This window comes from Balaenoptera acutorostrata, chromosome 15 (assembly GCF_949987535.1).
Source record: "Balaenoptera acutorostrata chromosome 15, mBalAcu1.1, whole genome shotgun sequence".
In the NCBI taxonomy this organism is placed as follows: Eukaryota; Metazoa; Chordata; class Mammalia; order Artiodactyla; family Balaenopteridae; genus Balaenoptera; species Balaenoptera acutorostrata.
The window spans coordinates 77,618,893-77,643,991 of record NC_080078.1 but is presented as its reverse complement, the minus strand read 5'-3'; the positions used below and the strand labels follow the sequence as shown (position 1 = coordinate 77,643,991).

Sequence of the window (25,099 nt, the reverse complement as noted above, 5' to 3'; positions counted from 1 at the left end):
ACTCTTGACAGATGTCTACTGAAATGCATGAACTTTAAATATAAATGAGTGTTCTCAGTGTTTGTACCTGCAGAGGTGTCATTCCCAGCTCGTGTCCACTTCTTCCCTGAGCGATTTTGGATAAATCGTTTACGAGGCGCTCAAAAATGTTAGCAGCATTTAAATCACAGTCGTAGTTGACATAAATATCTACAACACACTGGGCATCTTGGAAAATAACACATGGATATTAGAAATTCTGACTGAACACAGACAGCAGTTACGTTATCTTATTAAATGAGATTTCTTGGTCAAAAACTTTTCCCAGTGAATTACTAACTCAGGTTGGACACACCTCACTCTGGAAATGCATGTTGGAAGGACCAGGAGTGTGGAAGGCCCTCTTTCTAGGCCTGCCCTGGTACTAACTGAAATCTTAGGCAGCTGCTTCCACCTCTCTACAGCTCGCTTTCCTCATCAAAGAAAGGGAGAACAACTGCCCGATCCAATTCTTAAAGTTGTGTAACTTTTATGCAGTTACTCTGATAACAAATAGATGCTCGGTTTATAGCTACACAATTGTACGGTGTAAGGGAAATCCACATTTACCTTAGCATCCAATCAAGGGTTGGCAGCACCAAGACCCAGGACCCTGTGACTTACAAACCATGTTCAGCTTGTAGGTAGGGTGACAAGTGTCCTGGTTTTCCAGGATTACAGGGTTTCCCAGGACGTGGGACTTTCCATGCTAGAATCAGAAAGTCCTGGGCAAACCAGTCTGAGTTGGTCATTAGGTTAGCAGTAGTCTTTAAGGTAATGATTTCCTCAGCACTTCATTAAAACTCTAAAAGGAGGAGTTAAAGGTCTTAATCTGGACTTTGGAGAATGAAAGCATCAAAAGTGTTTCTGGGCAAGTCAAATAGATGAGCACCCTCAGGGTGAAAATACCTGCACAGATCCTTGTCAGGGTCTGAATGACCATCCACCTGTGCTCAAAAGAACTTGTTGATGTTTCTAAAATGTTCAGGAAAATCTCTTTGAAAAAGACCTATACGACAAGAAAAAGATAAAGGAGAACACCAATTAATAGTTTAAATTAGGGCTCAAAACCCCCAAAGCCTTTGAAGAACAGGCGGAGCCTATGAGTGAAGCAGCCCGGGCAGGAGAAGAGGTGAGGCCCACACACTGCTGACCAGCACCGGAACCCTGGGTGGGAAGAGCTAATAGGGCAGGACCACAGTGAACCGAGAACACGGCCCCATCAGAGGGAGCAGCTGCTCCTGAGAAACCACCAAGAGCTGCTACGTGGAAAGGCAGGACCGGGGTTGTGGTTTTTTGAGAGAAATCACAAATCTGGATTTTCATGGAGAATCTGATTTCTCAATTTGGAAACTAATTCAAGTTATCCCAAACAACTTATAGGCACATGTTTGGGGACTGAGCCCAACACACAGACCATATGATTTAAACCTTTGGTTAAAATGAAAGGTATACAAGATTTGGGGGCAGTAACTTTTTATGAAAAGGTGTTCTCTTGCTCAAAAAATTCTTCTTTGGGGTACCAGCAAGTAGACTGTGTAACTCTAGTTCCTGGGGACTATGCTGCCAGCAGTTAACGCATTAGGCAAAAGCGCCATCAAACTTAAAAAAAAAAAGTCAATTTGGAGTCCATACCTCTATCTGCATCTTCAAGTGCATTTTAAAGTTTGAAAGAAGAGTAAGAAAAATGGCAAGAGAGAGCTCAAAGACATCAGGCACTGAGGAGACGCCGTTTTTGGACAACGCCACGCAGAGATATTGCTTGATTGCATTGATGAACATCTCGTGGGTCCTGAAGACCGGGCCAGCGTTCTGCAACACGGAGAGGAGGAGCTGCAGGGAAACTACCTTGGAGCGCAGCTCGTGGGATCTGGCAAAGGAAATGGAAAACAAGGACAGAGCTGAAAGGTGAAATTTTAGAAAGGATGTTTCTTGAGAAGGTCTCACTCCTCTACCAGTGAGCAGGATTTTCTGAGAAGCCAGGGAGTTGAGAACTGGCAACAGCACCTAAATGTCAAGAGAATGAGGGCAGATGGCATGAGGTGGGTTCTCACAGAACCTGCAAGCCCTGGGAGAACGAGAGCTGCCAACTCCCCGTCATAAAGCACAGAACCGAGCAGGAGCAAAATAAGTGCACACTGACTCTGGAAAGCTGGTTCTGCAACTAATCTAATAGAACCAGTCACTTCACATCAATCATGTGAGCCTCAAGCGTCTGTCCCGCTCTACCTGCAGAGACGAGGAGAACAGTGCTCTTCACCCATCTGCCTCACGCTCCCCACCCCTGCGCATAAGGGATGCAAAGATTGGGAAACTTTCATGAGTCTTTTCCCTAACGGTCATCATATTCTTAACAGAAGAGTGAGGACTATTATTAGTGACTAATAATAATGATAATAACAATAATCGTAATAGTAACTATAAAACTCTCATAAAGCACTAGGCCCTATGCTTGGGATGTCAGTCTATCATTTCATATCATCGATCCTGTGAGGTGATGTTCCGTATTCCCACTTTTCAGATGAGGTTCAGTAGCTCACACGGCCATGAAGTTGGCCTCGAGGAAGCCGGGGCTGACCACGGCTCCCGCGGCCCCAGCACGCCTGCTCTGACGCCCCACAGCACTACCGTCCTTGTGGCACATCCTGGACTCTACGGGGTTGGCTTCCCTGAGTTGAATCTGGGGCTTAAATCTGTATCCACAAAGCAGAAGTTTCCAATCAGGGTAAGAAATTGAGGTTTCTATGCATCCTGATGGTGGACGCCCAGATCAGGAGATTAAATTAATTCACTAGTCAGTAAAAAGAAGATGAATGTTCAATAGACTGATTATTTTTAGCACGTAAACCGAGGAAAGGAAAATTGGGCACACTAATCATGGTTGGTGGGAACACAGAGACAATTCATGATGAAAGGACTAGGGGACCTGCCTGAGCCTGAAAAAGTTGTAAAACCATCCTGTAAATTCCTGAATTTACACCAACCAGGGGACAAGGCCCTGGGGTTTCTTGGAGCCCCCAAGATCCTCCTGGGTCATTTGGGTTATAGACGGCCAAGAACTGCTGTCTGCTCACTTTGGATCTGGGGGACCTTCGCCCAGGGGTTTCATGGACAGCTTGCACAGGGAGCGAAACACCAGGAAGGCGTCCTTCTGCAGAATGTGCGAGAACCTGGCGGCCACTGGATGTCCTGGTGCATCTGATTCCTAAGAGTAGAACAAGGATGAGAAAAATCAAAGGGTCCAAACCAAAGGATAACTCTTCAAAAATAAGAAATGTAATTATCTCATGAAAATTTAAATTATTGGGTGGGCCAAAAAGTGCCTTTGGTTTTTTTAAGTAAAAATAAAAGACACATTTTTCATTTTCACCAAGAACTTTATCGAACAACGTATTCACCCTTCTGTTCCACTACCTTCTGCCATTTTTCAGGCAACTTCATAATTTCGTCTTCCCAAAACTTTTTATCTTTTTGAGCAAAGAACTGTTCCAGGTGCCTTTTACAGTCTTCCAGGGAACTGAAATTTTTTCCATTAAGAGAATTTTGTAAAGACCGAAATAAATGGAAATCCAAAGGAGCAATGTCTAGTGAATACGGTGGATGAATCAGAACTTCCCAGCCAAGCTGTAACAGTTTTTGCCTGGTCATCAAAGAAACATGCGGTCTTGGGTTGTTATCCTGATGGAAGATTATGCGTTTTCTGTTGACTAATTCTGGATGCTTTTTCTTGACAGCCGCTTTCAGTTGGTCTAATTGGGAGCAGTACTTGTTGGAATTAATCATCTGGTTTTCCGGAAGGAGCTCATAATAGAGGACTCCCTTCCAATCCCACCATATACACAACATCACCTTCTTTGGATGAAGACCGGCCTCTGGTGTGGTTGGTGGTGGTTCGTTTCATTTGCCCCACAATGTCTTCCGTTCCACACTGTTGTACAGTATCCACTTTTCATTGCCCGTCACAATTTGTTTTAAAATAGGAACGTTTTCATTACGTTTCAGTAGAGAATCGCACGTGGAAATATGGTCAAAACGTTTTTTTCCCCTTAACTTATGTGGAACCCAAACATCAAAGCGATGAACATAACCAAAATGGTGCAAATGATTTTCAACGCTTGATTTGGATATTTTGAGTATGTCAGCTATCTCTCGCGTGGTATAACGTTGATTGTTGTCAATTATTGTTTTGATTCGATCGCTATCAACTTCAACTGGTCTACCCAACCTTGGAGCATCGTCCAGCGAGAAATCTCCAGCACAAAACTTTGCAAACCACTTTTGACACATTTGATCAGTCACAGCACCTTCTCCATACACTGCACAAATCTTTTTATGCGTTTCAGCTGCGTTTTTACTTTTCTTGAAATAATAAAGCATGAAAATGTTGCTTTTTTTCTTCCATCTTCAATATTAAAATGGCTACACAAACATTCACCAATTTTGATGTCTTTTTTTAAAATGTCTGCTGATATGACAGCTGTCACATACAATTTAACAAACCTGTTTCAAATGAAGTTAAAGACAACTAAGTGCTGCTAGAGCCATCTTATGGAAAAAGCTGAACGAACCTTTTGGCCCACCCAATATTTATTCAATGGGGAAGTGAGGGATGTGGAGGAGGAAACAATATGTCAAAACAGGAGCTTATGGGGGAGTCATTACAGCAATTCTAAAAATTGTTCCTTGTCCTTCAAAAAGTGGGTGTGGGTGGTTTAAAATGATAAACGAGCAAAGGTTAAACCATAAAAAAACCCAAAACAAATATAGGTAATTATTTATATTAGCTTGGGTAAAAAAGGTATTTCTAAGAATATTATTGCAGGATAAATGGGGGAAAAAAATGACAGGTGTTTTGTTTTAAAATAAACTTCTTTAACTAAAAAAGTAAGCTACATTAAAATTTTTTTAAAATAAATATTTGCAACATATGACAAGGATTAAATCCTCAACATACAAAAAGTTCTCATAATTCATTCAGGAAATATGGAAACCCTACTCCCAAATGAAAAACAGGCAGAAAGCATGAGTAAGCAATTCACCAAGAAATGCAAATAACAGATAAACCAAAATAACCTTACTACTAATTATTAAGGCAGGATCTTTCTTCCATCAGACCAGCAAAGATTTGAATGAATGCTACTGCCCAGTTTTAATGAGGGAATGGGAAAATGAGTGCTGAGAGCCTCCAAGAGGGTAGAAATTCGACCATTGCCCTCCTGGCCACCTAATTTGATGTTAAGGAACAAAAGCCTTAAAGCTTCCAAATCCTACCCAACAATACCACTTGTATGAATTCACCATAAAGAATTAAAGATGGACATAAGATCTATCTACAAGGATGTTCATTGTAGAACTGTCTCCTGTGATTAAACTGAAAATAACCCAAAAACCTAATAGGGAATTGTTACATTATGGTAATCCATGATAGAATTTCACATGGCCATTAAAAACATTAGTTAGACATATATGTACTACTGATGTAAAAAGATGTCCATAAAACAGTGTTGAGTGAACGAAGTTGCAGCCTAGTACATAACACACAAACACCTAGTGTGGATTTAAGGACATCCCTATATAAGTGCATTCTTAATGGGGATGACGTAACCCCAAGGGGACTGCTATAGACTGGAAGTCTCCACCCCAAAATTCACATGTTGAAACCTAATCCTAATCCTAATGTGATGGTATTTGGAGGTGGGGTCTTTGAGAGGTGATTAGGTCATGAGGGTGGAGCTCTCATGGATGGGATTAGTGTCCTTATTAAAGAGGCCCCAGAGAGCTCCCTCACCCCTTCTGCCAGAAGGACAGAGTAAGAAGACAGTTATCTGTGAGCCAGGAAACAGACTCTCACCAGACACTGAAACAGCTGGTACCTTGATCTTGGACTTCCCAGCTTCCAGAACTGTGAGAAACACATTTCTGTAGTTTACAAGTCACCCAGTAAATAGTATTCTGTTATAGCAGCCTATACAGACTTAAGACAGGGGCAAAAACTGGTTGGGGGCGGGGGCAATGGGTGTGGAAAAAAATCATTCTTTTTATGTATAAAGCACAGATACACATACAGTACATAAACAGGTATCTAGTTTACCAATAGCTTTAAAATTTCATGAAACAGGGTGATGAATGGGAAAAAGAAATACATAAAAAGGCTCCCGTGTGTGTGTGTGTGTGTGTGTGTATGTGTGTGAGAGAGAGAGAGATCATTTAAAAGATTGAGAAACACTGGTGAAAAGGTACAGTGAGAGAGTGGGTTCAGGTGGGATGTTAATATCATTTCTTCCTGTTTTGAATGTTTATATATAGTGTTTTCAAGAAAACAACAAAGCTACCTAAAAAAATAATAATAATGTAGCAGACACACTTATGGGGGGCCCTGAAAGGATGTTCATAATATACCTTAAATTTAAAAAGCAGGTTACAAAACAGCATGTACGTTGTGTTACTACATTTAAGTGGTAAAAAACATGGGAGGGAGAGAAAAATCTAGAGTATAAGTAAAATGTTAACAAATGTTATCTCTGGGTTAGAAGATTATGGATGACTTCTATTTCCTTATTTTCCCTCTCTATATTTTCTTATTTTTCTATAATGAATGTACACCATTTTGAGAGAAAAGAAAAAGGGCAGGAAATATAAGTTTTTAAAAGTCTGAATAAATACGGTTTAACAACCCTATTATATACCACCACCATTAGCATGTTCCAAGAATGGAACCTATTAGCACAAAGACTATCAGGCCAGGATGGTGTGACTAAAGAATTGAACAGGGCTTGTTGGTTTTCACTCGCTTCTTCTGATAGAGATTTAATTCTGCATCTTCTAAAAAAGTAAAAACCAAAATGAGCCAGATAGGAAGATCACCAACGTACCAGATTATCTGCCGACGACAAGGACTGCCTGTCGTCCGCTATCCCATTGGTCTGTGAGTTTTCGTCAGCCGCTGGGGGCGCGGCATGTTCCTGGCACTCCAGTTCACCCAGGACCCTCTCAGGCTCCGTCAGACCGTGCTTTTGTGCTGCTTCTTAAAATACAATGCAAAAGTCATCACCAAGTTATTAGTACTTACCCTAAGAGGTGGCCTCACACCAAGAAGAAGTTATTTACATAACCTTCCAGCTACTGCTTTTTCCCTTTCCCTGAGCCACTGCCCTGCTCTGGCTATATGTGTCTATTACCCACAGCCCCACTCCCAGGTGGCTTCCTTCATATTGTGGTCCAGGTCAATGGTGCCTCCAGAATTGTGCAATACAGCAGTCCTGCCCACCCCTACCTACTTCCGAAGAAGATTAGAACCAGCTAAACATAAAAAGCACAGATTTTTTTTTTAAAAGGGCTACTAATACAGGGGTTAGAGAACAAGAGTTACATAAATGAGAAGAGTTTGATAGTTATGATAGAAAACCTCAGTCACAGGAAAAAAGAAATGTAGACCTGAGCTTCCTGGCAGCCATGTGGAAAAGGAAAAGACAAAGAATTAAATAGATTCCATCATTTAATGAAAGAAAGCACATCTGATGATTAGCAGAACAGCTGAACTCTATGAGGAATTTACCATGTGGATCATTATATATTTAAGGGACACCAAACAACTTAATAAGCATAATCGTCCATAATGGTTTTTGAAGCATATATTCATTCAACAAATATTTATCAGGTGCCTATTATGTGCCAAGCTCTGTGCTAGGGGCTGGGGGATATAGCAGTGAACAAGACAGATAAGTGTTCATTATGTGAGGACTTCGTGCATTGGTCCCAGAAAAAAAAAAATCTAAAGGTATGAAATAAAATTATTTTATTTAAAAGACATTTCTATAAAAAGTTAAATAATGAAATCTATGAATATAGTTTGGTGGTACCCTAAATTAATAAAAGGATAAGGCTTAGAGCAGTGGGTCAAACTTCTTTGACCATGACCCTCACTAAGAAATACATTTTAACAGTCATGACCCAGTATACACGTGTGCACATAAATAAATCACTGAAACATGTTTCATGAAACAATGCTTAACATTACTATATGAGTCACATTCAGCTTGCATCTATTTTCATTTATTCTCTTCCATTTAGAAAACGCTGATTGCAACCCACTAATTTATTGACTTCTCAATCCATTAATGGTTTATTGGCACTGGAGCTGAGTGTTCAGCACATAACCACTGACCTGAGATTCTGGGTAAAAACAAAGGAAAAATCATCTGATAGTCATTCTGAGCTATACAAGGTTAATTCCACTGAAACTACAACAAAAAATTGAGGGCGTTAAGAATGAAGTCTAACAAAATGAACAAAGCTTCCCTGTGCATCTGATACCTGCTGACGTGGGGACAGTCCCCTGGATACATCAATGGCTGGCCAGGAAAATTCACCACCTCAGGGCTCCCCGCCCACTTCTGGAAAAACCTGGCTGTATACAGGAGTGGCCCTCTGCACCTCCATGTGGAGCACCCCACTCTTAACATTTTCAGACTGTGCTTCTTGAACCCAACCCGAGTGAGAAGAACACGAATCACTAACGACAAGTAATTTCTGAATTCCACATGAAAGGTGGGCAGACACGGGCAGACTCAGTTTCCATGAGTTTACTGGGGGTGGGCACTAAAATACCTGGCTGGGGACTTCTGTGAAGGAACGAGTAGGAGGAAAGGCTGGGGTCTTGGTTCTTACCTTTAACTGCAGACGTGACCACATCTTCTAAGATCTCCTTCACCACTTCCTGAGCTCCATCTTTGGTCCCTACACATACACCAAATACACAAACGCAAACACATACGTGTGGGCATTTCCAGGGAAAACTAAGGAAGGTGGAGAAGGAGATTAAGAGTCACAGTCGGAAGGCAAGGGTACAAATAAGCCCTCTCCAAAGCCAAATCTGACTGTGTCCCAGGAAATCTGGAAACTCACAGGCAACATCTTCTATGACTCGGTTTTCCCTCTGTGGAACACTAAGGCCTCGCTGTCTTATACATTCTTCCTTCCTGAGTCACAGCTGCTGGCCCAGGGCCCTCCCTAGCACCCCGGCTTGGAGGCAGGAGCTGGACTGTATCCAGCTATGGTTCCTGGCAGAATAGAAGAAGGAGCTTCATCTTGTCCCTTCCCCTCGTGTACCACAGAGCCCTGGTAAATGACATGCCTTCTGCTGCTTCGTTTTCCCACACTGCAAACCCAGAACTTAGCATGAGATTTCTAATGTGACAGTTGAGAATTTACTAAATTTTAAATTGAATTATTCTATAAAATGTTTACTGTTTAAGTGGAAGAGGTTTGGTACCAGTTGCTTTTGTAGAAAACTAGTTCTGGGAGAACTAGTAAACAGCACTTGACTAGACTTTTGGAAGTAAATATTACTGATTTATAAAACATCACTGACAAAAAGACCATCGTGTTAAATAAACAAAACCAAAATAACCCTTTAAATTCTTCCTTAAAGAGGATTTTCAATCAGGCCACTATTTTTATGAGTTCTGGGCTTGGTCCACTGGATCCTGGAGAAGCAGCACCAAGTATTTTCATTTCCATTGAGCACTTAACTCATGTGAAAGAAAAATGTTGCCCCGCATATCATATCAGTAAACAAAGGATGTTGCAGCCAACAAGCCAAGAGGGTCGCCCCCTACGGTGAGCCCTGGGGGAACTGAGGATGGAGACAAATGACACCACGCCCTCAGCCACTGCAGCCACCTCCAAAGGGTGCACCCTGAGGGGACACAGGATGGGAAAGCACAGGATACTGGCCCCAGATAGTTAAGGTGCACACCAAAGGAATGACTTCAATGAGCCCAGACTCTTGCATCTTCCCATACACAGAAAAGTACTCAATTCATTAACTTGAGATATCTGGTTTTCTTTAATTAACTAATATTTTGAAGTTCCGACTACCCGGTCTTTGTTGCAAAAACTCCTCTATACTCTGGCTCCTCCCTGACCTCAGGCCCTCAGAGAGGCTGTGTCCTGGCTTAAGTCCTCAGGTTTGTCCGCCAATAAAACGTAATTCTCAACTTTTATTCTCAACTGTGCATTTTTTTTTTCAGTCGATACTCACCATAACTATTTATTTATTCTCCACCCCCTAGCTTTACTGAGGTCTAATTGACAAATCAAACCATCATAATTATTTAAATGGGTAAGTAAATTTATGTGGAAAATACTGATGTCATATGCTCTTCTTAGAGGGCAAAAAAGAACTTGAATGGAAGTTAGAAAAGTCCGCAGCCACAGGCAAAATCTTCTAAACCTGTGTTTTCATCTAGATAAGATGATTTAGTCTAGATCAGTGTTACTCATACTTCAGTCATTCTCACACAACCTTCACAATTTTTGCCATTTTCGTGCACCACTTATATTATTATATTTATTTTTATTTATTACATACGTATTTACGTACATATTTAACAGTGCTCTTTAACTCACCTGAAACAGTAACTAATATTCACAAAATCACAGGCCTCATACGCTAATCATACTTTCTGAATGCGTGTTAAAATAAATGTACAACTATTAAAATAAAAACCATTCACCTATGAGCCGTCTAAGATCTCATCTACACCATGATTTGGTAAACAAGTGGCTAGATATTTCCAAGTTCCTTTCTAGTTCCAACATTCTCTTATGCTATGATTTAATAGAATTATGATGACAGTTTCTAATCTGTTAGTCCCTTGTACACATTCAATGCCCAAGAAATATCAGCCTGATGCATACATTTCATCAGAGGAGCTGCAGGCTTGCTGAGTTAAATCAGAGGCTGGGAAGTGGTGGCTGCCGGGGACATCTGGTCTGCAGATATGCACTGTTTAGCCTACACCCTGCTTCCCCCCGCCCCCAAACTTTAGTGAGCTATAAGTGACAAGAATTATATATATCTAAGGTGTATGACTTGATGATTTGATATATGCATACATTGTGAAATAGACACTACAAACAAGCCAATTAACATATTCATCACCTCACACAGTTACCTTATTTTTTTCCCCCCCTTTTTTTTTTTTCTGATGAAAACACTTAAGATCTACACTCAGCAAATTTCAAGTGTATAGCATAGTACTGTTAACTCTGGTCACACGGTTGCACATTAGATCTCCAGAGCTTATCCATCTTGCATAACTGAAACTTCGTACCCCCGACAAACATCTCCCCATTTCCCCAGCCACCTTTCTACACTATCTCTATGAATCTGACTACTCTAGGTACACCTCATATAAACGGAATCATGCAGTATTTGTCTTTTTTGTGACTGGCTTCTTTCACTTAGCATAATGCCCTCCAGGTCCATCCATGTTGTTACAACTGGCGGGATATCCTTTTTTAAGGCTGAATAATATTTCACTGTATGTATATAACCACATTTTCTTTTTCCATTCATCTGTTGATGGGCACTTACGTTGTTTCCATATCTTGGTTATTGTGAATGATGCTGCAATGAACATGGGAATGTAGATTATCTCTTCAAGATCCTGATTTCCTTTCCTTTGGTTACATACTCAGAAACAGAATTGCTGGATCATAAAGTATTACTATTTTTAATTTTTTGAGGAACCTCCATACTGTTTTTTTTTTCCCTCCATACTGTTTTTTTGTAACAGCTGTACCAATTTACATTCCTACCAACAGGGTACAAGGGTTCCCTTTTCTCTACATCCTCTCCAACTGTTTCTGATGAAAGTCATTCTAACAGACATGAGGTGGTATCTCATCGTGCTTTTGATTTCTATTTTCCTGGTTATTAGTGAAGTTGAGCACCTTTTTAAATGTCTGCTGGTACGTCTTCTTCTGAGAAATGTCTATCCAGGTCCTTTATCCATTTTTCAATGGGGTTATTTGTGGTTTTTTACTCTTGTATGAGTTTCTTAGATATTTTGGATGTTAACCCCTTATCAGATATATGGTTTGCAAATATTTTCTCCCAATCCATAGGTTGCATTTTCACTTATTGATTGTTTCCTTTGCTGTGCTTATGCACTGCTTTCTAAAACTTTTGAATTAGCTGTGAACATTTAAAAACTGGGAGACATGTCATAAAAATCCAGATCTCGCTTCTATTTAAAAAAAAGAAAGAATATCTGGTAACACTGGCCCCAACCAGCTAGAACCAGGAGCAGCTGTCCCCTTTAGCCAGGGCATGAACTTGCAGATGTCCTGCTGCCTCATTCCTTGCCACTCCCAACTGTCTCTCCTCCATTGAGGTCAAGCACAGAGTAGGAAAGGAACACATGCCTAGTAGCATGTCTCTGACAAGAGTGGTAAAAATGGGAGACTGACAGGGTAGGGTGTTTTAAGAACCTCAGAGAGAAAATGTTCCTCAACACGGTGATTAAGAGTGAGGGCTCTGGAGCCAGTATGCCTGGTTCAGATCCCGCTCTACCACTTCTCAATGTGAGAACTTAAGTAACTGCCCCGAGCCTTGGTTTCCTCAGCAGTAAACAAGGATGATTACAACAGCACCTACCTCACAGGGTTTGTGAGAACTGGATAAGATAAAATACGTAAAGCGTTTAAAATGATGCCTGAAAAGAAGAGCACTCAAACGTTAATTTTTCTTAGGCCTGTGTGTTTTATATGTAGAGCGCTAATTGCGTTAAGACATTCATGATGCCCTGGTGATAGAAGCTTTCTCGTTTCTGCCATCTGCCTGGCCCTGGAGACTAAGTCCATATTGGAATTTCCCAACTAGCAATGTTGAAAGCACTTTCAGTTAGCTAAAGCCTTCACTATCTTTCACTCCTATAGAAAAAAGTAAAATTTCCATTTCAACGTGGCTCTCCCCTTTCCTTCACTGTCGTTTTTCCATTTAAACAGCATCAGGATCACCATTTTTTTGAGGGATAAGAGTGTTTAACCTATTTTCCTTGACAGGCTGGATCCATACCAGCACCCATTCAAAATTAAAACTGTCTCAGGCTAGGAAGGGGTGGGGGAGTCAGGAGGTCCAGACCCCAGCGGAAGGTTCCTGCAGAGGGAGCTGCTGCTGAGGAATCCCACTAGCGGCCCAGAAGCAGCAGGACTCCACACAGGAACCCTGGGCCGCTTCCCCTGCTCACATGACAGCCTGCAGGACTCAGAAGAGGCTTTCCTGGATGGTGTAACGACCACTAAGAAGGCTGCTGTGTTTAAGTTTCAAGCCTGCTGTGAAAATGTGAGACAACCAAATCAAATCAAATCCTTGCAAAGTTCAGAGTACACTTAAAAAACACTGGTTTTGCTGGTTTGCGGGCAAGTCCAGGGGCCACCACCTGGCCGTTACTGATTTAGGTACCAGACCCTACCTGTTTCACAGACTCTGTCCCCAAGTAAAATAAGATGGACACCTTGACTAGGTTCAGATTGGAGAAACCCTTGCTGCCACCCCCTCCCTAGCCAGCTAGACAACAACCCCCGAGGCAGGCACTGCCAGTTACCTACCTCAGATCCTTCTTCCTTTCGGAAGGGGCTGTGCCTACGTTTCCTGGCCTTCCTAGTAGAAAGGGTGGCCATGTGACCCAGTTCTAGCCAATGAGGGGCAAGCCTAAGTAACGGGGATGGCACAGGCTTCCAGGAAGGCTCCTTAGAAGGGGCGTGACTCAGCTAGGAGTCCTTTAGTCCATAAAAAAGAAGGAAATCTTGCCATTCGTGACAACATGGATGGACCTAGAGGGTATTATGCTAAGTGAAATAAGTCAGAAAAAGACAAATCCTTTATGTTTTCACTTATATGTGGAATATAAAAAACAAAACAAATGGACAAATATAACAAGACAGAAATAGACTCACAGATACAGAGAACAGTCTAGTGGTTGCTAGAGGGGAGGGGGGTGGGGTATGGGGCAAAACAGGTGAAGGAGATTAAGAGGTACAAACTACCACTTATAAGATAAATAAGTCACAGGGATGTAATGCACAGCACAGGATACAGAGTCAATAATATTGTGATAACTGTGTACAGTTTGTCACCTCTAAAAATATCAAATCACTATGTTGTACACTTGAAACTAATATCAGGTGGTAAGTCAGTTATACTTCAATTAAAAAGATAAAAACTAATCAGTCAGTCAAAGATCCTTACCCTCATGGTGCTTACATCCTAGCTAGGATAATAAATAAGTAAATTATACTGCTACATGCTAGGGAAAAAGTAGAGTGGGAGAAGGGAGACCTGGAGTTAGAAGGGGCAAGTGTGTGCATGTGGTGACAATGAAATATGACATACACCTGTTTCCTAGAAACGAGGCTTTGGTGATGTCCAGCATCTAAGCATTTGGTAACGCGTAAGAAAACTAAAGGGAAAAACCAAGGCACAAAGCTGTTTGCTGTCACATTCTGGCCACATACCAATACGGTTCCTCAAATGTATGAAATACATTGGACAACTTATTGTCCCAAAATAAATGTCCATTACACAGCTAATAAAAATGCTATAAACCAATGAGCTGCAAAGCCTCCCTGTAAAGCAGGCTGTGTCAAAAACAAGTCAGAAAGAAGGGGGACCTGTGGGTACATTTTGTTGTTTTGATAAAGTGTTAGCCTGAGAACTTTGTTTGTTTAAAGCTATTTTAGTTTTTTTTTTTTTTTTGGCCAGGCGGCGCCGTGCAGCATGCGGGATCTTAGTTCCCGGACCAGGGACTGAACCCACGCCCCCTGTAGTGGAAGTGTGGAGTCATAACCACTGGACTGCCAGGGAATTCCCCAGACCCTTTTTTTTTTTCTGGTCGACAAAAATAATAAAATTCCTAAAGCAGAGGATCTGGTATCTTTAATGTGGAAAACAGACTCACGTTATCCTACTGAACTGTTCCCATTATCTTCACGTCTGATTACCATCTGAAATATTTGTAATTTTTTTCTCTAAACTAACTCATTTTTTTTTTTTTTTTTTTTTTTTTTATAATTTTTCTTCGTTTCTGTGTGAGGGCTTTCTCTAGTTGTGGCAAGCGGGGGCCACTCTTCATCGCGGTACACGGGCCTCTCACTATCGCGGCCTCTCTTGTTGCGGAGCACAGGCTCCAGACGCGCAGGCTCAGTAATTGCGGCTCACGGGCCCAGCTGCTCTGAGGCATGTGGGATCTTCCCAGACCAGGGCACGAACCCGTGTCCCCTGCATTGGCAGGCAGATTCTCAACCACTGCGCCACCAGGGAAGCCCTAACTCATTTTTTAAGCTGAAACTTATATGAAAGATAATAACAGCAAACACTTATAGAGCCCTAAGTGCCAGACAGTGTTCTCATTAATTCTCACAAAACTGTAAGTACCAGTTGTATTCTCATTTTAAAGATGAGGAAACTGAGGCTCAGAGAGGTTAAAGATTTTGCTCAAGGTCACAGAGCTACTAAGTGGTCAGTCATGATCTGAACCCAGGCTGTGTGATCAGAACCTCCACACTGGCTGAGGGAGGATACATTTCTCTATTTTGTAGTACCTAAGAGTTGGGTTGTTTTTCCCTTAAAGAATGGGTTGCAAGATGAAAAAAGTGAGCTAAGAAATCTGTGAACACACTGGTAACTCCGTACCTACAACAGCTATATATTAGCTGTATACATGTAAAAATGCTAAAGTCTAATGCTGGGAGTTAAAGAGTCAGAATCTGAAAAATAAACTTAAAAGAAAAGGGGAAGTGACTGCTCGTGGGTACAGGGCTGGGTGTGATAAAAATGCTCTAAAACTGTGTGGTGATTGTTGCAAAACTCTGTGACCATACTAAAAAGAACTGAACTGTACATTTTAAACGGGTGAATTTATGGAATGTGAATTGTATTTCAATCAAGCTGTTTTTTAAAAAATTGACAAGAATAGTCGGGCCATCGGAAGGGTGTGAATGGACAAATGGGGTGAGGTCCCAAGGGAAGGCTGTTGGCCATGCCCTAAAATTCACATAAGCTAGTACGTCACAGGCTCAAAGATCTCATTTTGCGAATTTACAAAGAGCTATCTGATCCACTTCTTGGTCAGGCCGATAAGACTGACAAATTGTCGATTTATCAACTCGGGATGAAAAACTGCTGAGGGGAAAAAGATGCTCTGGTCTGTCGGTGAACTGTCATCCACACAAATTTCACTGGGAGGCACATTATCCCAAGAAGGCCCAGGAAGGGTTCCCAGTAAAGCAGGACAACGTATGTGGAGCACCCAGGTAGCGAGCCCCACGCCTGGCACAGAGACTGCCTAGCCAGGGGTGGCTACGTGACGGCCACTCCACAGGATGGAACCCGCAGGAGAGCTGGATGTGTCCTCTGCCACAGAGGCACTGGAGCCTGGGGGCCTCGGCAGCCTGGACTCTACCCTGGGGTGCAGTGTCCCCCAGGCCGGCACCTCCCCCGTCTGCCTCGCAGGCTGCCCTTCCTCCCAGGTCTCCCAGGCTCCTCAAGCGGTTCTCCGGAAGGACTCGTTCTTTCTTTAGAGCCACATCTGGAGAACTGGAAGCCTGCCACTCTTTGTAAGGGTGACGGTGCACCTCCATTCTGGCCTACCATTTGCAGGTTTGCGCTGTGATTTCTACAGGCAATCTGATGCCCACGTTCTTGGGAGAAGCCTCACGGGGTATATCATACTGGCAACAAAATCCACAGCAATATACTAAGTGTAAAGCATACTTTGTTAGAACAGAATTTTAAGTTAAAAAAATGTACTTACTGAATATGTGTGCTGGGCACCAGACCAGGTGTTGGGAATATAGTGGTGAACAGGGTGGCCAAGGTCTTAGACCGGGAACAAGTGAACACAAACTCTTCAGTGATTTGGGGTAGTAATAAGTGCTATGAAGGGGACTTCCTTGGTGGGGCAGTGGTTGAGAATCCTCCTGCCAATACAGAGGACACAGGTTCGAGCCCTGGTCCAGGAAGATTCCACATGCTGCAGAGCAACTAAGCCCGTGCGCCACAACTACCGAGCCTGCACTCTAGAGCCCGCAAGCCACAACTACTGAATCCTGCGCACCTAGAGCCTGTGCTCCGCAACAAGAGAAGCCACGACAATGAGAAGCCCATGCACCACAATGAAGAGTAGCCCTCCCTCGCCGCAACTAGAGAAAGCCCGCGTACAGCAACGAAGACCCAATGCAGCACTGCAAAGGAAACCATAAACAAGACGAAAAGAAAACCCTCAGGATGGGAGAAAATATTTGCAAATGAAGCAACTGACAGAGGATTAATCTCCAAAATTTACAAGCAGCTCATGCAGCTCAATATCAAAAAAACAAACAATCCAATCCAAAAATGGGCAGAAGACTAAATAGACATTTCTCCAAAGGAGATATACAGATTGCCAACACACACATGAAAGAATGCTCAACATCATTAATCATTAGAGAAATGCAAATCAAAACTACAATGAGATATCATCTCACACCGGTCAGAATGGCCATCATCAAAAAATCTAGAAACAATAAATGCTGGAGAGGGTGTGGAGAAAAGAGAACCCTCCTGCACTGTTGGTGGGAATGTAAATTGATACAGCCACTATGGAGAACAGTATGGAGGTTCCTTAAAAAACTAAAAACAGAACTACTATATGACCCAGCAATCCCACTACTGGGCATATACCCTGAGAAAACCATAATTCAAAAAGAGTCATGTACCACAATGTTCATTGCAGCTCTGCTTACAATAGCCAGGACATGGAAGCAACCTAAGTGTCCATCATCAGATGAATGGATAAAGATGTGGCACATATATACAATGGAATATTACTCAGCCGTAAAAAGAAACGAAATTGAGTTATTTGTAGTGAGATGCATGGACCTAGAGTCTGTCATACAGAGTGAAGTAAGTCAGAAAGAGAAAAACAAATACCGTATGCTAACACATATATATGGAATCTAAAAAAAAAAAATGGTCATGAAGAACCTAGGGGCAAGACGGGAATAAAGACGCAGACCTACTACAGAATGGACTTGAGGATACAGGGAGGGGGAAGGGTAAGATGTGACAAAGTGAGAGAGTGGCATGGACATATATACACTACCAAATGTAAAATAGATAGCTAGTGGGAAGCAGCCGCATAGCACAGGGAGATCAGCTCGGTGATTTGTGACCACCTAGAGGGGTGGGATAGGGAGGGTGGGAGGGATGAGACACAAGAGGGAAGAGACATGGGGACATATGCATATGTATAACGGATTCACTTTGTTATAAAGCAGAAACTAACACACCATTGTAAAGCAATTATACTCCAATAAAGATGTTAAAAAAAAAAAGACCCAATGCAACCAAAAAATAAATAAAATTATATATATTTAAAAAATCTGCCACTGGACTAAAAGCAAAATAAAGTAACCTTACAAAGGATGAAAAAAAAAAGTGCTATGAGGAAAATAAAAGAGGATGATGGGACAGAGTGATGGGGAGCTTCAGAGAGAGGGATCAGTTAGAACTGAGAGACCTGAAGACAAAGCGGGGGGTGGGGGGGGACAAGGAAGGGACAGTAAGTGCGAAGGCACCAAGAGCAAGCACCACACTTTCAAGAACCAGAAACACTATCGCAAACAAGGGGAAAGGAAGTAAAAGAAAAGTATAGGGAGGTGGGCAGGGCCGGACCACACAGGGCCTTGGAAGCTGTGGGGATGGGGCAGGCATAGACTTCACTCTGAATGGGATGGGATGAGAAATTATCAGAGAGGTTTAAGCAGAGGGGGTGGTGGTGATCTAATTCATGCTTTTAAGAGATCACTTTGGCTGCCTTGTGGAAAATGGGCTGTAGTGGAAGGACGTTCTTACAGCTCAGAGAGACTTGCTTGTACATCTGCACAGCTATGCTTACTACGGTCTGTTTAAATATTAATATTTATTGATTGAACACAGTCTGATAAAGGCTACAGTAAAAACCTGCCTGGTCCTTGCCCTGAGAGTTAATAAGGCAAAGATGATGACACATACAGAGGGTGGGCCGGGACTTCCTGAGCACCTTCCAAGACACATGACAGTGGGACTGAGTAGCCTGCAACAGTGTTCACACGAGACACACATGCAGTTCTTTGTGGCAACTTTTTCTTTGATCCCTGCCTTGGGTAAACTGATACAGAACAACATTCCAGCAACAACACTTGGTCTGTTCCTACCTGTGCCAAGCACTGGTAAATTACAGATGAACAAAAACTGCTCAAGTATGGTCTCTCTGGTAGCAACATACCACCAACAGACATCATTACCAATAATGGGGCAGAAGAAGATATGAGACCAATTATAAAGGCAGGTCAGACATATATATGCTACTATGTATAAAACAGATAACTAATGAGACCCTACTGTATAGCACAGGGGAGAAAAAAAACACAATCTGTTTGTAGACGTATATTAAGTTAACCTTAAAAATGCGTTCCAATATACAGTAGGTGCAGAAAAATACTGTCCGATTCCACTTATACGAAATACCTAGAATAGTCTAATTCATAGAGTCAGAAAGTACACTGCTGGATGCCAGGGGCCAGGGGGTGGGGAGGGGGAATGGGGAGTCAGTGTTTAATGGGGACAGAGTTTCAGTTCAGGAAGGTGAAAATTTCGGGAGATGGATGATGGTGAGAGTGGCACAACAATGTGAAATGTACTTAGTGTCACTGAATTATACAGTTAAATATGGTTGAAACAGTATGTTTTATATTATGTGACTTTTACCACAATAAAAAAAATTAAAAAAAAAAAAAGGCGGGTCAGATACTTCACTGTAGAGCCGTCAGCTAGAGCGAAGAATTATTTGGCAGAATCACTTGGGAAGAAGGTACATTCTTGAAAAATATATGAACTTAGGATCTGGTTTGTACAAATTGCCCAGAGAGAGATGCAAACATTCAGAAATATATGACAACCCAGTCGAAAATTTCATGCCTAATGTTTTACTTACTTTAAGACTATCATCAGGTGTGGAATATCTCTTTCAATTAAAAAAGCAAACACAACCAAATAGTGTACTTGGTCTCAGAAGAAGAAAACAAAGCTATCTGTTTATCTGTTTCTCTATGAATCCACCCACCCACCCACCTTCTGGCTCCTTTCACAGATGTCCATAAATAGCAACTAACTGTCCGGCAGTGGGCAAAGCACGGAGATCCTGTGGATACGTGACAGAGGAGGTCCTTGTCCTCCTCTGGGAGATAAAACAGACACTGAACAATCAACCACCCAAACGATTAACTCCTGGGAGACAAATGCTCCAAAGTGAACCCATGGCATTGAAGCTGACATCAAATAGCAGTGGCTAGATATCAATACATTCCAGGAACTATCCAAAGAAAACTGCACAACTGACAACGTGATCTGCGACACCATGCCTCACTGGCTGTGGTTCATAAGAGAAAAGCGAAAGGGAAGTCAAGGGGGAGGCCCAGAAATAGAAGAGCTGCTATCAGAGGTTTCCTGCGATGACACCAGACAACTCTTTCACCTGCCCCTCGGCTACAGGGTGGACAGGGAAGCGCACGGGCCGTACCTGATAGCGACGGGTCTCTCTCTCTGGGCACATCTCCATTCTCTGCGCTCACTTCTCCAGAACCACTCCTGCCATGTTCACCATTGGTTAAATCTGTCTTCTCAGGAGTTGTTGGTTTGCTGTGTGCCTGGCTCTGCTTCAAATGACTGAACTTTGGGGACACTGCTGCAGCTTGGATCACAGGGGACTGGGGTTTCGAATGGATTGGTTTTTCCAATTCTCTGGCCTCCTGCAACTGAAAGGCAACGAAAAAGGGATTCAATCTAAATGGATCCAGTGTTTTGATAAGGAACAGAAAATACGCCAGCCTGTTGCATAAAAAATTTCCAAACAGAAGGACAGAATTTAAAAAAGGAAATAAATTCCTTCAGCAAACTCAAAGCAAATTCTGAATGCAAATTTCAAAACCCATGCTAGATTCTCTCTCTGCTTTTTAAAGCAAGGATAAAAACAGAGTGCAGAGCACTCAGAGGAGGAAGGGACTGATTTTAAAATGCTATGAATCTTCACCAAGCACCAAGGCCACACATGAAATAGTTCACAGCATGGGATGGTGTCCCGCCCCCCCCAGCAGCTGATAACTGCTACCGCTCACCACTTGGTTTTCCATGCGGGTGAAAATGACGTTCAGCATCTGAGTAAGAGTAGCCTTGGCAGTGGTTTGATTGATGAGATTTTTGCTGGCCAAATAGATATTGTAACATGTCCTGACCGTCTGCAGGATAGTACCCTCGTGAATTTCAATGTGCGGGGACGTCACCGCAGTCAGCAGAGCCTAAAACAGAAATCCGCAATCTTCACCTTCACGAGCACCCACCTCCCATCCTCTCACAGCCAAACTTTTCTACAGGGTTTGGCTTTGTTTTCAATTTGGTTTGGTTTAAGAAGATGGCTCTGCAAACTAAACTGGATGATTAGTACCAAAAGCCAACCCTCTACTGCTCTGAGTTTAAACACAATTATTAACTCCATAGAATACAAGTTATTTAAAGTACATAAGTTGTGTTGAAGTGGGCTTTCTACCAGCTTACTTTTTAAAAAGCCAAGAATACAGACACTTCTCTCAGGAGGGAAAGTGCTCCAACTTGATCTCACCTACGCCAATCACAAAATATACATGTTTTGATGCGGGGGAGAGGGTCAGTTTCCGAGTTCCCTGGTGGGTTTTCAAGGGAGCTTCAGGAAAGGTGTGGCTAACAGGGAGCTCCCTCACAAAGCTAATACATCCAGGATTTAAGATGTGAAACACTGACCGCACCCATCCTGATCGGTTCTCTGACAAGCAGACGGGACCACCCCACGCCAAACCATTCCTGGCAGCAGAAATGGAACAGGGCGAAGGAAAGGGAGGGTAAGAGGACAGGGGCAAATTGGTGATAAAAGTATCAACAGGAGGACCCGCTGAGAAATGGCAGTCTGGGAATCCAGAATTTCGAGGGGAAAGAGCAGAGGATTTGAAGTTGGTTTAATTCACAAGCAATTTACGTAGTTATTAGCAGAACTGTTTACTTTGAAAACACACCTGGTTCCACTCTTCTTGTCTCAGTCCACGCTAATCAGTTCTGACACTTAACAAAAGATCTAAGTGATGCTTACATTTTTCTGTTCCAGCTCAGCACCTCCTGAGACAACTAACACATGGTAAATTAGAAAACCAAATTCCCAAGGGCGATGAGCTTTCTCATTTAAAATCCAGACCAGGCAGACAGACAGAAATACCTTAATTATTTGTAACTGAACTCCTTCATCGGTCTGAGGGCCTTGAAAACAATTGCAAATGGTTTCAACGATCCTGTCAATCAGCCGCTTCCCAGGGGCTCCACTGTCGGGGGCATTGCCGGTGATGTGCCCATATGCGATGAGTTTCTAAACACAGAAATCACAGACATGAGAAGTTTCTGCCAGGCCAGGGCTGAGGCCGCCCACAGCAGCAAGAGGCAGGCAGTGGGCTCGGCCTTTAACTTCCGGTTCCCACAGATCCCTCTGCTCTCCTGGGTGCAGGGGGCCCAGCCACCCTGAGAGCGCAGCATCCAGCCTGACTCCCGATGGCAGAAGAGCCCACGACGGTGGAAAAGGCACGTGTAGAACAGCCCCCAGCGCACAATCACTTGAGGAAAACATGGAGCGATTAAAAACTATACATAATAGAGACAGAAAGTAGTCAGCGGCTGCCTAGACCTGGGAGGATCCCAGGGAAACAGGGAGTGACTGCTGATGAGCAAAAACGGGGCTTCTTTCTAAGGATAAAGATGGTCTCTAATTAGATTGTGGTGAGGGCTCCACAACTCTGTCAATATATGAAAGTCACTGAATTGTATACCTCAAATGGGTGAATTGTATGCATGTGAATTATATCTCAAGCTGCTAAAAAACTTTTTTTTTCTAACAGTAAGATACATAAAAAACTAATGATAACATGGTTTGCTTGAGTGCAGGAAGAACTAAGGCAGCTGTAGGCAGGGGTGGGACTAACATTTTGTAGAGCAGGCTTTCATTCTTTTAGAATGTTGAATCATGTTGGTGTATTTTCTATTCCAAAAATTAAAGTAAAAAAACTAACTGACTTCTGCACTTACGTTATCAAACTGCATGTCACCCGTGCGGCAGCCTCTTCAGATGAGAGGCTGCTTGAGCTGTGCCCTCTCGGTCAGGTGACAGATCAGTTTGGACAGGGGCCACCTGCCTGCCTGGGCCACCTCACTCCTGACCTGGATTTCATCAGGGACAATCTGAGAGCTGGAAGGGAACTCAAAGGTCAGGATGGTTTCAAAGCCTGGCTGAGATTCAGGGTCACCTGAGGGAACTCGTTACAAATACAGATTCCTGGACTTCAACACAAACTTCCTCTAACAGAACTCGTCGGGTGGAGCCCAGGAATCGGTTTTTCTCCAAGCCTTCCGGGTTATCCTGATGGCTGACCGGATAAAAAGAACCACTCATCTGCTACAAGCCTTCTGGGATCCGTGAATTCTAAGGCACCCTCTGCTTCCAGTGACTTAGTAAAGACTCTGACAAATGCTGTTCTGTTCTTTATCTTTTTGGTTTCTGGCGTGTCACATTCTTGATCTATCTGCCCAGAGTGACACAGCTCCTGAGGTGATCCACAGTGCCACCACCACTGCAACAGGAAGATGCGCTGCCCTGTGGAGGCCAGATGCCGTTTCTCAATGGCTCTTCCCCATCATTAGCCTTGAAAGCGCCGCCATTCAATAAGCAGGAAGAAAAACAGATGGAAAGAGAGTGACTGAGAGCACAAATATGACACTGCTGGATCAAGTGACCGAGTGAGCAAGAGAGAGGCCTGCACACACTCTGCTGCTCAAGACCAACCCCAGAGAGCTCCAGACGGAGGCAGGGAGGTGCTCAAGTGTGTTTTTGAAGAACAAGTCCAGATGCCTTTTACCTCACCTGCTCTCATTGCTGCTCCCCATGCAGGCTTCCTGTGAGGGCAACGCCGGCCGCCTGGTAAATAAGCTCTGGTGCTGGCCACGTGGTAAATGAGCTCTGGTTTTGGACACTGCTGACTCCTTACTCCTAATGGACTCAAGTCCATTTTGAGTACTGGGTTATGAGTGGGATGGTCTATGAGCTCCTAAAATGTGAATGCTGAAAAGCAGGCCCCACAGAACCCAACACTGATGGTGCAAAGCAAAGATGGAGGTGAATTACAGATGTTTAATTCAAATATAAAAAAAGATTGGAAGTATTCGCCCCTCTATGCACTCCTTAAAGGGCACGTTACCGTTCCAATGGAAAAGGGTTTTAAGTATAATTTTACTCCCTTGTGAGGCAGGGCCGGAAGAAAGCAGAGTTCCTGCAACCTGTGGGTCTTTCTAGTTCTGCCTTCTCACCCTTCCTTGTACTGGATGTTGTTTTGGCACTGGGGGTACAACAGTGATAAGACGGTCCTTTTTCTCACAGGGGCAGAAGTGTGCTTGGCAGGCTCACTTGAGGAAGGTGCTCTGCACAGTGAGTGAGGTAGGAAGTACTAGCAGGTGTAAGCAAAGGATGGACACGATGGCATACATTTCTAAAGGCTCCGCCCGGCTCCTGAGTACAGAACAGGTTGGAGGGCAACAGCAGTGGAAGCCGGGCACCCATGACGAGGCCACCTCAACTGTCTAGGGGGAGATGCTGGTGGCTTGGACCATGAGGGACTGACAGAGATGGAGAGTAGAAGTTCCTGTCTTATTCCTTGCTGATGCGAAGCAGGGATGGGAAGAAGGGCGGAGGAGGCAGGCCTCTGGGCAGCTGGCTCACTGATACTTGTGTCCAAGGAGGCTGCTTGCACAGGGATGCGACTTGTCAATGCCCCTCTAGATGGGGAGGGATAAGTAAAGTGGTTGCATAACATATCATTTATCAGTCCACAGGAATGCCCTCAATTTGCATGCAGTGTTCTGGCATTAAAAACACTGTTGTAAAAAGCAAGCCACAGAAAAATCTGTACAAGTATAAATGATATATGATATCATTTCCAGCTACTATAGCTGAGTTGAAGAGTTGGAATGGAGACCATACGACCTACAAAGCCTAAATATTTAGCATGTGGTCCTCCACAGAAAAATGATATCATAAATGATATCATTTATGTTAAAAAAAAAAAAAAAGAAAGAAAGAAAAAAAAAAAGAGAGAAAATTATACACCTAAATAGGCAACTGGGTTTGGGGCTAGCAGTCCAAGGGCCTTCAGC

The 25,099-nt window shown here is 43.0% G+C and overlaps 1 protein-coding gene across 2 annotated transcripts in view; it reads right to left on the bottom strand.

Moving 5' to 3' along the window:
* The window catches only part of ARFGEF2 (ADP ribosylation factor guanine nucleotide exchange factor 2), a 101,104-nt gene that overhangs the window by 55,872 nt on the left and 20,133 nt on the right, over window positions 1-25,099 (bottom strand). For both annotated transcript variants that reach the window (XM_007185338.2, XM_007185339.2), the window contains exons 4-12: window positions 22,125-22,271; window positions 21,001-21,180; window positions 20,406-20,640; window positions 8,686-8,754; window positions 6,891-7,042; window positions 3,093-3,223; window positions 1,654-1,888; window positions 928-1,027; window positions 68-207 (exon numbers count right to left, since the gene is read on the bottom strand). In XM_007185338.2, coding sequence (XP_007185400.2) covers window positions 68-207; window positions 928-1,027; window positions 1,654-1,888; window positions 3,093-3,223; window positions 6,891-7,042; window positions 8,686-8,754; window positions 20,406-20,640; window positions 21,001-21,180; window positions 22,125-22,271 — 1,389 coding nt within the window. The remainder of the gene's footprint in view (window positions 1-67; window positions 208-927; window positions 1,028-1,653; window positions 1,889-3,092; window positions 3,224-6,890; window positions 7,043-8,685; window positions 8,755-20,405; window positions 20,641-21,000; window positions 21,181-22,124; window positions 22,272-25,099) is intronic.